Raw genomic sequence first — 12,797 nt, 5'->3', positions numbered from 1 at the left:
TATGAAATAAATCCGGAAATCCCGCGTGTTCGAGAAGTCGCACACGCAGCGCACCTCTGGAACAATGAAATCGGTCGCAATCTTTCTCGCTATTCTCGCTCTGTGTCGTATTCACTACGCCGCCCGCGCTACTCGAGGTGCGGGTTCAATCCGCACGGGTATACTAACAACCACGTTGAGATATGGAGAAGATGCGCAGGCAGGTAATATTTCAACCACCGTGCACACCTAAAGCCGGTCAGGTAACGCGGCTCTTCCTACAACTGTATAACGTAATAAAGCGGCATGGAAATATAAAGCGGTAGATCGTGACTGAAAATACATCCGGACAGGTGTATTTCTTGAACTCTGTTATCGGCGTTGAGAATCACCGATACTGCGGTGTATGTTTTTTGAATTTTTTATTTTATTTTTTTTCTTCTTCGTTCTTTCTTCGTCAAACTGATTCCAAAACCGTGCACGTCTGATCAGCTTAAACTCGACGTACCGCATTGAGTTCGTGGAAAGTTTTACACTGAGGAAAAATAAAAAAGGAAAAACACAAGTGTCATGAGCGTCAGCTCTTTCCTTCCGATGGGAAATCCCACGTCGATTGAGAAAATTGAATTTATCGTACCGGCGAACCAATTTTATTTTGAAATCAGCCGAAAGATTATAAAGCTTCGAGACATTTTGTAACTTGAATTAATATTCATGACTGAATATTTGAAGTTCGCCCTTTCAAAGGAAACATCTTTGCTTCGAAACGCGATTTCATACGAAAGAGGAAAGAACAAGTATAAACGGAGAGTCCAGACTCTGCAAACAGCCAAAATAAAATAGGAGAAAACTCTGAAGATGAGCGAGCAAACAAGAGCGTTTAATTTTCGGCAGCGAACTTGTGGACCATGTTCAACAAACAATTATGACCGTTGACTGTATAATATGTGTATATAAGGCACGTCCTAAAGATGTCAAATTGAAGAATATAAAATTTCCCAATTATAAAGAGAAATGTATTTCCTTCCTCAAGGAATAATGAGATCGCACGAAACCCTTTGCCGAGGAAAAGTTTTTGCCATTAAAAAATTTATTGAACTTGCCAGTAGTGAAGAGCACGACGAAACATGAATTGCCACGAAGGGTGGAAAAGAGGAACTGAAGAGTCTCTCCTCGACTAAAAAATTAGAATTCGAGATGTAAACCGGGGAGGAGAGCTTTTGTATACTTTTCTAACGACAACAGCCTCGCTGGGTTTGTCTTTAATTACAGGGCACTTACATTTCAAACTTGTTAAGGGACGTTGATTATTCCACGCTTTCGGCTTAAAAAAATTTTCCCCTCTCTCTATCTCTGCTAAATTTCAATTGACTTGAGCAAGTATCATTATGTACGGTTCGTTAAACAGCTGTCCTCAGTAAACACAACTATATTATACATCTAAACGAATGTATAGACGTTGTACACATAAGGGATACCAAAAAGGTGCAAAACATGGAGCGATTCGTTTGCCCTTATTAATTGTGAGCGAAAAGAGAAAAAACTAAAAAAACAACTGTATTACCATACCCATGATATTTAACCAGCAATAAATGTCTACATAGAAAGATAGGTGGACCCTAATAATCATGAACAGAATAACGTCGCTGAAACATTACAAACTTTCTCTCCCCTCGTCGCACGAGTGACGTATAATTTAGCATTTACGCATGAAAAAAAGTACCTAAACATATAGTCGTGCGAGTGAGTTTACGGTTCCGTTCTGCCAGAGTTTAACGAAAGCATTTCGTCCCTGATGATTCGGTTCAGAAAAGTAGGGGTGTGTACAATCAGGGTCTGCTGAAACAATGGTCGGACAAACGTTATCGCCAAGCGTTGCGATAATCTACTAGCCGAGATGGGATGCGGAATCCGTCCTGATGGCCGGTCAGCTGCAATACGACTTGGCCGTATCCGTACGGAGTAAAGTAAAAAAGGGATCGTTGGACCAGAGGCAGCTCATTAGGCGGAATTACCCCCAAGACGCCTCTAGCAACACCTTCGTCCCTCGGCGGCGAGGCTTTCGCCGGGGGCTGCAGGACGACGGCCAATACTAATTAGTTCCGTACTTGAGCCTGCGCCTTATTCCTGATCTCCCCCACCGCGATGCGTTCATCCCCTCGTCCGGGCGCTCCGCTGATGGATAACCTAGATTCCTTTTATCTCCTGGGCAAATTTCCTGCAGTCCAAGCCTTTCCGCGCTACCCGAGGATCGCTTTACCCGGTTACGTTTGCCCGATAAACCGAATCATAACCCGGACTTGGCTAGTTCACCGTTGATAAATTCGATTTGGTCTATTTTTCGACCATCTGCCACACTCCCATATTCTTGCAACCCGTGTTGTATCCTTTGGTCAAACAGTTTTTACCTCAAAACTTTCACGTGATATCAAACTTGGGAGAATTTTTTTTATTTAATAGACATACGCGGTTGATCTGAAAAATTGTCTGATACATCTACCCGAGAATTGTCGAAAGAAGAACAAGTTTCTGAGAAAAATTTTATTCGGATAAGTCAGACCTGTAATCACCGACGTGTACCGAAAGACCCGGTCTTTCAGAAATTTTCATCAAAAAATGTTACAGTATACGCGGTGAAATTAAGCGTATGAGTTCTGGACGTAAAAGGTGATCCGCGAGGGAATGATAGAAATGAAACAGAATACCGGATCACATGTCCGTCACAAATGCACTCTGCGCAGCGTGGTGAACTCGAGTATTTTAGATCGGTGTGCAGCCCCTCGTTTGAACGAATAAAAAGGACATATTATACATGTACGAACCCGCGGAGTTTCCAGCGCAAGCTGGGCAAAAGCGAGAAATTCCTTCCGGCTTTCGGTTGACCTAAGCAGAAAGTGGCATTTCCAGTGCCACGTAAAGGTTTTCCGACTTCGCTCCTTATCGCGGATTCGTGGATTCGAAATTGTTGCCAAGAGAATTCCCGTTCGCCTTCAGCGTGTCTCCCGGAACTTCATTCCCCGTGCCTCGTAATCCTGATCCTTGCCCAGAATCAAGGAAAGACGTGATCAAATTCTCTTGATGATATAGAGACGTTTCAAAATAATTTCCATACGTAAAAAGTTGGGGAAACTAATTTTTCTTGGAAATCGGACGCCTCCCCGACAGGTTTCAGAGCGACTTTTATTGACCACCATGCACACCAACCTGCGGATTCACCCTTCCGCACTCTCGATTAATATTTTATTTTCATGTTTCCCTCCCTTCGTTTTTAAGTGAATTAAACGCATATTTTTTCATCCCCGTAGAAAGGTTACGCGGCTACACAGAAAACATTTGTTAGGCCACTCTATCTCTCTCTCTCCCTCTCTGTTTCTTTCTCACGCACGAACCCTCTACATATAAAAATGATGTAACATTCTGCCCCGCGAGACTTCGTCTCAACGATATAAAAGCGACACCCTCGAGTTTTTAATATCATGCGAGAATCCGGAAACAATATTATGCCTGCTATTATACTGCGTATCTATCGTCGCACGCGTCTTTTTCACCCAGCGTCCGTCAAATTAGTGAATAGATTAATGTATGTACATTGAGAATGATTCCTCCATTTTACAATTCGAAAGCAAATTATTCAACTCGGTTGAAATGTACGATAAACGTGAGTCAAACGACCTGAAGAAAATTTTGCGAGTCCGGCAGGAGTATGCGATGAAAAGAAATTCTTCCGCTGAGGAAAAGAATATAGCGTATAAAAGATTGTGACTGTACATCGAGGAGGAAAGAAATTCAAGGGTATGAGAGAGTGGCGAATAATGAGAGAAGGGAAAATATTTAATTTACCGTGGACTGGGAACGAATTATACAAAAGGTGCGAAATGATAACAGGGCTTTATGGGTGGAAACAACGGGGAGAAAAAGAACAGGGATGTTAAGAGATACGCGAGCGTACGTATTTTAATTTACATTTTAATGGTCTCCACACAGAAACTTTACTCCCTCAGATTTTAAGTTTGACTTGACTTTACCCGCACTATAATAACGTCCCCCAGATGCACGAATTACTTTGAGCAGCTCTGCCACTGCTTGCCGAATCCTCTCTGATCTCGGTATTGTACGTGCCCAAATTGTTTCTTATTAAAAAAAAATCGTTCCATGTCTATAGACTTTTTAAATTTCCCGCGATAATTGGCTGACTCCGCAGCAATAATGTCGGAGAAAGCGAGACCGACTTTCCAACCCTCGTTCCCTACGGAAATATACCAGGTATATCGATCATAACGAGGCGGAAATTCCTTAGACGGTTTAAAACTTTCAAGCATGGTTTCCGATTGGTATAATAGTACGATTATTATCGCACGAATCAGATGTCACCGTACCGTGATCGACGGTGAAACCTTCACCCTTCGATTTTGTCCTCCTCAAACCTTCTACATAAATAATGAAAAATGAGGATGCAACATGAGGTTTTTTTTTCTCCATTATCAGATGACAAAATTCTCTCAAAGGGGGTTGAACCATATCACGAGGTCAATTAATAAAATTGAAAAGTTTAATACCCATCCTCATCCGTGTCATTAAAAAATACGAGCTAATCAAAAGCGGTAATGAATTACTCACCTGAGATTGAAAAGAGGGCAGATAGTCTTCTAATTGTCACGGACGAACGCCTCGCCATCCAGTTTCGTTTCCACCACTTTCCATTAATTCTTCATTCCATGCGACATTTTCCACCTTCACGTCGAATAATGCCGAAGTTCTGAAAGTGAAAATAAAAAAACAAATAAATATAAGACACACGGACAGAGATAAAATGTAAATGCAGATCATATCGCTCGAGCAAGGATCGCTAAGGTTTTTTCATTTTTATATCCTTTTCTCTTCGGTAGCTTAACCCGAATGTATCAAGCCCAGGGTTGATTTTCCACTCGCAAAACTGCAGAGTCCTAGATTAAACTTCTTGTTTGAAGGAGAAGTTGTTTAAGCTGCCCCCTTATCCGTGCAGAAAGTAAACCAAAAGTTATGCCGCATGTAAAGCATGTAAATCTATCTGGGTGGGGTGAGTTGACATCGGAAAAGCTCTTCACGTATACATATAAAACATCTGTCGTCGGTCAAAGAGATATTCAAGAGTAAGCAGCCAGCAGCGGCAGCAGAAGCGGCGGGAGAAGCAAGAAAGGAAAAAGATGAAGAGAAACAGGTGCAATCGTTGTAACAGAACCAAACCAAAATAACCTTCATCAGCGGGAGAACGATCTCGCGGGTACCGTATATATACTACACGTTATATCTGTCTGGACGAGAGGAAGAGCTGCATCACTTAGGTGAAACGACACGAAATCTCGGCGTAAGGGAACATACGTTCAATTTCCCATCAGAGCCCTGTGTATTAGAAATGGGGGTGGTGTTCAAGTGGGGAACGCGAGCACGTGCGCCCGTAATTGTCAGGGCAGCTCCCGGGGCTCTCGGCAATCCGTAACGGCCCCAAACGGCACCCAAACGGCACCCAGAACGTAATGGCCTCCGAGAAACTTGGCACATTTTTTCGCCTGCTCGTTGTATAGACTCTCGCTCGGGGTATAGGCAATGCGCGCGTCTTTGTTTCGCAAGAGCGAAAGAGAAAGTCTGCGCAAGAAAACTAGTGGGAGTAAAGAAATTTTCTTTTTTATACTATTTTTTTTTGTCTAGATTTCTGATTTTTTATTTTTTTTTTCCTTTCCTTTCCTTTTCTTTCTTATTCACCCTTCAATAAATCGCGACCCCTAGACTGTATTGATACCGATACTTTTGCAATTTATTTATCACCCCATGAGGGCTGTAGAGTCAAGGATATCAAAGATATCGAATCCAAGTTCTTCTAAGATTTTTTTCTTTCTTACACAAACAATGGTAATAATCTTATAACATTTTGATTTGTGACTTCAGCGTCTTTTTGTTCCCCTTTTTTTCGAAGGGAGGTCCCGTTCTTGCTCCAACACATTATGCCGAGACAACCGTTACGCGTGACTTAGTTTCAATCGCTACGTTTGCTGTATTTGACCAAAGAAAAACAAAGAAGAGAAAAAATGCACGGTACTTGATTTTCTCCCGCAAGCCTATTATCAGATCCTTTTGTTTCTGACGATGAAACACGTTTCAGAGCCGAAAAAGTACCCCTAAAAGCGGTACTGCAAAAAAATCGTTTCAAAGTATTTGAACCACACGTAACATGATTGAAATGATGTTGTAAGTAATGAGATTTTCATTTGAGATTCCTGCCGGGTTGTTTGAGAAACTAAAAAAGGGGTGGGGGGTGGGGTTCAAGCAGGCGGTGGAGAGTGCACGAGATGCTATTTCGCTGAAATCGAATCACAAAACGAAACGTACCTCGGATCGCAGGTGAAAAATATAATATTGTAGTAAAGGACAATTTCGGATCGAATTGCGTCTGAAGAAATGAATGGGTCTTCCGTGCATAATGAAAAAACGTCGATCAAACAAATCTCACAACAATGAACAATGTGTGAAAAACGCGGATATATTTTGACTTGAAGTGCACCGGTTGAAGTCTGGAGAATGACTGTTTCTACGATAATTCTCGTTGGCGGAGTAACCGTACATTAGACAAATTATTAAGCATTTAATAAATGAACATTATATCGGCATCAGTCGTACCAGGATCTATAAGGATCGTGAACGCAACTTCGTTACAATATCATCGCAACCGATAGAATCGGTACAATTCCGGGTATCTACGATAATGTAGCGATCAGCAACTGGCGTCGAACCCGAGTCGACTGAGTATTGTAGGCGATGCGTAGACTGTGGTGAGACTAGTCAGCAAACAATTTGCATCACAATACGCGGAACACCGCGTGATATCAGGTGCACACACACACGCACACACACATATATGTATATATATATATATATATATATATATGTACATACATCGATCGAAAGGGGATTAAATTTGGCAAATCAGCCAATCTAACAAAGTGCGCAGCATCAGAGAGGCAGGTAGACAAAAGCTGCGGGGAAGCTCAAGTTATACGCGTTGAATGATGTGTACACATAGATTACAGCGGAGATACTAGAAGCCGGGCTTAGCCGGGAGTAGGCGTATGTGTTATACGGATATATCGCCCCTCTGTCATGGAGCCGTGAAAATTTTCCCAGCTGAAAACGGCACGTCAGTTTCCCATCGACGTTGTATGTGTACAGCTCCCTGACGTGTAAATAGATACTCGACAACGAACTCTCGGCAAACCGAGGGAGGAAGTCGGTGGAAAAGATCCTTCAATCATCCCGTCGAGCCTCGAGCAGCCGTGACGGAAAACGGATACTTTTAAAAAAATTACATTTTTGTTTTTTTGTTTTTTGATATCCTTCTGTTTCAAAGGCTTCGCCTGCCTTTCTGTCGACAGAATCGCAAATTCTCCTGCATCCGACGCCTGATGCGTACATCGGTGCGTATCTGGTTGCCTAATTATTGCGGTAGACCTTGGCGTCTGACACTTGCCAACTTTTACTACTGAACGGAAAAAGCATCGCCATTAAAGTGCCATGATATTGATAGTGATGGGAAAATTTCGATTTTTTAAGCTGGTGATTCCGAATTTTGATGTAGATGTTACAGGGCTCAAAGTCGATGTTCGAAAACGAAGCACCAAATATTGTAAAACTGGAGGAAATAACATAATGATAGTTGTTTAAATGATCGATTTTTATTACCGTTCACTTATAGTTATCCTAAATATCCCAATATCCAAGCTACCAAAAAAATTTTGTTTTAGGGAAGCCGGCCACCTCAAAAATGTTGGATCCAAATTTTTCAAATTCAATTTTTTCTCCACTTTCCCTCGTATTTGCCAGTGTAAGATAAATATTTCAGAAATGTCACCATGAATTTTTGATCTGAAAATCCGATACACGAATTACGAGTATAACAGGGTATCTAACGAGCTGAAAATAGCTGAAAATTCTTAACCGTCATGGTTTCCTGGTCGCCGAAAAAATTAGACATCCTGTATAAGTATCGAAAAAATGAAATCAGAATTTGTAATAACGATTTTAGAGGAACCGGAAAAACAAGAAATCTAACTTGAAATAAAAACGCACGTACTTTTGGGTTTTCCAGGTCTCGTGGATGCGTAAAAGAGATCTCCACATCCTGACGTCAGCAATCTTCACTTACACAGGCGACGCGAGGTTCGCCGTTTTACACCCGGAGTCTTCGGACGACTGGGACCTCAAAATCGAATATGTCCAGCCAAGGGACGCCGGGATCTACGAGTGCCAGGTTAACACTGAGCCGAAAATCAACTTGGCGATTCTCCTTAGCGTTGAAGGTAAACCTAGCGCAACGTACGCATCAATATTAAGTATATCATAGACCGCATTTTGTCAGCCGGAAACGATCAGCTTTGTTATCGAGGAGAAATAGCGCCGAGGAGGAAAGAGGCTCGCAAACTCGATTGATTGATGATAATATAATTTATCCTTTATAATTTTGCCAGAAGAACATTTTGCAATCAGCTAACTTACACACAGTGGAAGGATTTGTTAACTTTACCAGGTGTGGAACAAAAATTTGTATTCCCAAGTGAAGCTAGATTTTATTTCCATTCACAAAAAATTGTATTTCCCACATTTCATCGCCGCGTACGGCGAAGTCGGCAAGTTTTTTTTTTTTTTACGTCTACGAAAATAGTTGAGTATGTGTATACAACGCGAGGATATTTTGGCAAAATATTTAGTGGAAAAAATACGTATCTACGAGCGAGCTTACACAACACGAGGCTTGTTTAATCCATCATAACTGCTCTCGAGTGAATTAGAGAAAAGTAATCATTTTTTCCACCACCGAACTGATGTACGGGCATGATTCATATGTCGAGACAAAAACAAACCTAGACAACACAACATCCTCCTGATTCAATATTGCATGATGAATCTGAACCTGACCACTGTAAAAAAAAAAGTATCAAGCTGGATAAACAGCTCGTATATGTATGTAACAGAAAGCTGAAATGAGTTGTTTGAAATTGAAGGACATTGAAGGGTTTTCACTGATTAGTAGATACGATTTAACCAATGCATGAACCGTGAATCGAATTTGATTTTTCCAAGCGGAGTCGACCAGTCCCGCATGCCGATCCCCCATCAACGCATGTAATCTTGTAAGATAAATAATGTTTATCCGGCACGACAATCGAACTTGCTTCGTACATAAACCTACTTGAAAACTCGAAAATGGAGCACTCTCAAAGGCTTGAAATTAAGTGTATCGGAAAGTTTTAGCACTCTGGTGTGAAGACTCTTAAGTGTCAGGAGGCAAGATCGGAAAAGTTACGTCCGACGGCGAAGGGGTGGGTAAGGGAGGAGGTGGGGCGAGAAAGAGATAGGAGAGTCGGGGGGTTGAAGGCGGTTGGGCGGGCTAGTGCGGAAAGTCTGATAGTTCGAACGAGGAGTTGACGTAATTGTTCTTCAAGTTAATTACACTCAACGACTATGGGTAATAAAGTCAGAACTAAGTTCGAGCTCCCGACTTTAAGTTTTCAGCAAAAACTACAAGTGTAGCTCTTGTTGATCGCGCGAGGATCGCTGGACGCGCTAAGAGCGTATCCCAAATGATATCGGAAGTGGATCAGCGGGGTGAGGAATTTGCCCGAAATATATTCGGACCCCGCGACTTCGAATCAAATTTGTTTAAACTTTTCCCGAAACTGACCGTTTTCCCAGCCTGCCGCAGGCCTTATCTCTCTCTCCGCACCACCGTTCGGTTCGAACTTGGAGAGCTTACGTTTAAACGTCGATGTAAGAAGGACGATGAATACACCGCCAACCGCGTGAGAGACCACGGTACCTTTTTGTTGCCTTCTTTCGCCCTCACCCTCTTCTCGCCAACCCTTAAAATTATCCCTCGCGCTAGCTGGCGAAGAACGAGAAAAAAAATTAGACAGAAAAAGAAGAGCTAATACCCTAGTTCGGCAGGTATTTTACTTCGCGGATGTTATTTTACCCCGAAAGGATCATCGCAAAAACTTGCCAGCGTCGATTTTATCCTATTGCTTCGACTACGATCCAGAGCTGTATTAAGGTTCTATCTAAATGGCCTCGATTTTAGTCACTCGCTCGTACTTTACTTTTAGAGGTAGAATAGCAAGGTGACCCGGGTGTTTCTTTTGCTTTTACTGTAGACTCTTTGCGTAAGTTCACCGCGTTAAGCTTCTAGTTGGTATTTTTTTTTTTTTTTTCAGTCTCATAGATGTTTTTCCGACAGGTTTTTAGCCTGATACTTTAAAATCTGAATAATTAACTCGATGTGTATGTCTGTGATCCCGTTCCAGAAAGTGCCCCTGTCCCCGCCACCGCGCCCAACGCCATTCACCGGACCTTCAACTCAGGTTAGAATCAAGCCAGGCCTTACCATTACTGTTATTATTTTTTGGTTGATCTGCGTTCTGTATACGTTTACCTTGTTTTATTTTTTTAAATTTCCTCGCTGTTTTCTTATTCATTTACTGCTACTTATTGACTAACGCATTTCTGCAGCTATTGTATCTTCGTACTTGATAGATATCTTCATTACAATATACCATCTGCCATTTACCAGCATTTCCTTTGCCTTACATCATCGTCATCGGCGTGGCATAATTGTAATTGAAAAAATTATAACCATATGATACATATTTTCGCTATCAGGCTTTGCTCGCTTCATCTTTTTCATAGCTGTTACAATATACATATATGACATAAACTGTGTAGGTACGTAGCTATACATATACTCGTATGGATTGCATTTTAACATAACTCTGCGTAGATGTGACAAAAAAAGTGTGGAAACTATACCCAACAAAATTTATGCCTATGGCAAATAAATTTTTTTTAAATCAAGATGGAGAACCAAATTCATGTCAAAACCTTCCAAGTTCAGGCAATTGCTTACTCGAAAAGTGAATACAGCATTTGCTTGGAGACATTATACTCACTGTCGCACTACAAATGACTTGGGATTTTGGGACACGTATATGAAATCGTTAAATGCAGATCATTTGGAATAATCTTTTCTCTCGACGCAACTGCGACTGATCGCATGGCGGGTGCACTTGAGCAGACACCGAGGGGATCGATGAACTTTCCCAATATGAACGAAATTTATTGACCGTTTCACCTATATCGCAAGATTTTCGTATCCTTGCTTCTTTTTACTCTTGCCCATATAACGACTACCGGGTTCAGATTTAGCCACCAAAGGTATTCCCTGGTCGCTCCACGTATACCCATGGGTAGTATTGATATTTGAATAACATAAAAAGTTTGCCAGGCGTGGTAAGAGATAAAATCGACAAAAACTATGAAAGAAAAAGTAAGAAGAACCGAACAAGTTTGCAAGGTCCTAGGAGGCTGGACCTTGCGTAAAAATAACGCGAATACCCTTAGACCGTCGTTCCAAGTTTGCATGGGTCGGTAGGTACAGATCAATCATCGAGAGTTTTCCTTTTCAATCGGGTGAAGGGGTGAGGGTGGGCGGGGGAGCAGCCTCGAACCAGCTCCAACTTTTTCGGGAAGCGGCTTTTCGGAGTATTGGGACCAAAAGGCCACCTTGAGGACCTATTTCCGATCCATCCATACAAACTTGCTGTTCGTGCGTATTGAAAAAGTTACGCACGAAGTCGCTAAGAGATTAAAAACCGTATTACCAACTTAAAGAAAGCTCGGATCATGATCATTGTTGAATGCTCATTGTTCTTGTCAGCAATCATCACATTCACGTGGATCTGCAACGTGATAAACTTGATTCCGATCAACTATATAGACTGAAAGAATGGACCATTATCAATTTTTCTCTTATACACGGTAAAGGCACACGTGAGTTTTCACACGTTACGAAATCGCCAACACATATATAACATACTGCAGGATATCTCGGGACGTGGGCGAATGACTACGTGACGTTAGGAGCGGTAGTCCAGCGCTTCCACCAGTGTCACGTAGGACATGAAGTGAGTTTGAAATACGTCAGAAATGTTCGCTATCGTGACTCCCCTTGACTTATGTTCCAGGTCGTGGTCTGCGCCTCGATCTAGTCAAGTCGTACGTTTCTAGTGTGCCTCGGATAGCCATATACTGTACATAATGTGATAGATATACGTTATACATATACATGTATGTACAATTTACGAGGGGTCCGGTCCGCCGAGACAACAAATGGCTGGTGGGGCGAGGGGGGGTGGGGGTGGGGGTGGGAGAGGAAAAAATTCACAAGAAACCAAAGTGATGTTATTTGTTACAGCTGCTCAGGCGAAGATTTCTGGACCAGAAGACGTTTACGTGAAAAAGGGCAGCACCATCAGCCTCACGTGCACCGTCAACGTTCACAGCACACCGCCGAGCAGCGTTTCATGGCATCACGGTGTTGCAATCGTCGACTTTGACAGTCCGAGGTTCGTCGTGTTATTCATAGATCAACTAAAATTAAACTGCTCGTCAATCTTTTTGCCGCATTATTCACGAGTTTTGATTGAATTATTGAATGATTTTCCCGATATTCGTACTTCCGCGTGAACGTCATTCTTTTCATATAGTATCCTTTGACATCAGATTCAGTCGTTGAATAGTAAATCCTTCGATCTACTCTGTGAATAATGAATCAGAAATCGAATGGACACAGATACCGTGTTTATCCTGCTCTTTGCAAACAACAAGACATTTTCGGGAAATTTGCAAGTATAAGTATCTAAGTTCTGATTACATTGCAGATTCAATTGTCAACCGTGCGCTAATTGGTATTTCGTGTTTCATCCAATAAGTTAGTGAAGTTTATAAAACAAGAGGTG

At 41.9% G+C, this 12,797-nt stretch overlaps 2 protein-coding genes across 16 annotated transcripts in view; one reads left to right on the top strand and one right to left on the bottom strand.

Annotated features, from left to right (window-relative positions):
* The window catches only part of LOC124185055, a 225,195-nt gene that overhangs the window by 69,072 nt on the left and 143,326 nt on the right, over positions 1 to 12,797 (bottom strand). For all 11 annotated transcript variants that reach the window (XM_046575390.1, XM_046575388.1, XM_046575393.1 and 8 more), the window contains one exon: positions 4,597 to 4,735. The gene's annotated coding sequence lies outside the window, so the exon portion shown is untranslated. The remainder of the gene's footprint in view (positions 1 to 4,596; positions 4,736 to 12,797) is intronic.
* Positions 1 to 12,797, top strand: part of LOC124185057 (hemicentin-2-like) — a 304,368-nt gene that overhangs the window by 286,705 nt on the left and 4,866 nt on the right. For 3 of the 5 annotated variants that reach the window (XM_046575403.1, XM_046575404.1, XM_046575402.1), the window contains 3 exons: positions 8,096 to 8,306; positions 10,308 to 10,364; positions 12,254 to 12,404. In XM_046575403.1, the coding sequence (XP_046431359.1) occupies positions 8,096 to 8,306; positions 10,308 to 10,364; positions 12,254 to 12,404 (419 nt within the window). The remainder of the gene's footprint in view (positions 1 to 8,095; positions 8,307 to 10,307; positions 10,365 to 12,253; positions 12,405 to 12,797) is intronic. The other 2 variants (XM_046575406.1, XM_046575405.1) reach the window with 1 other exon arrangement.

The sequence above is a fragment of the Neodiprion fabricii genome, chromosome 6 (genome assembly GCF_021155785.1).
Source record: "Neodiprion fabricii isolate iyNeoFabr1 chromosome 6, iyNeoFabr1.1, whole genome shotgun sequence".
Classification (NCBI taxonomy): Eukaryota; Metazoa; Arthropoda; class Insecta; order Hymenoptera; family Diprionidae; genus Neodiprion; species Neodiprion fabricii.
Note: the sequence above shows the minus strand (reverse complement) of the source record. Positions and strands in the feature narration are given on the sequence as shown.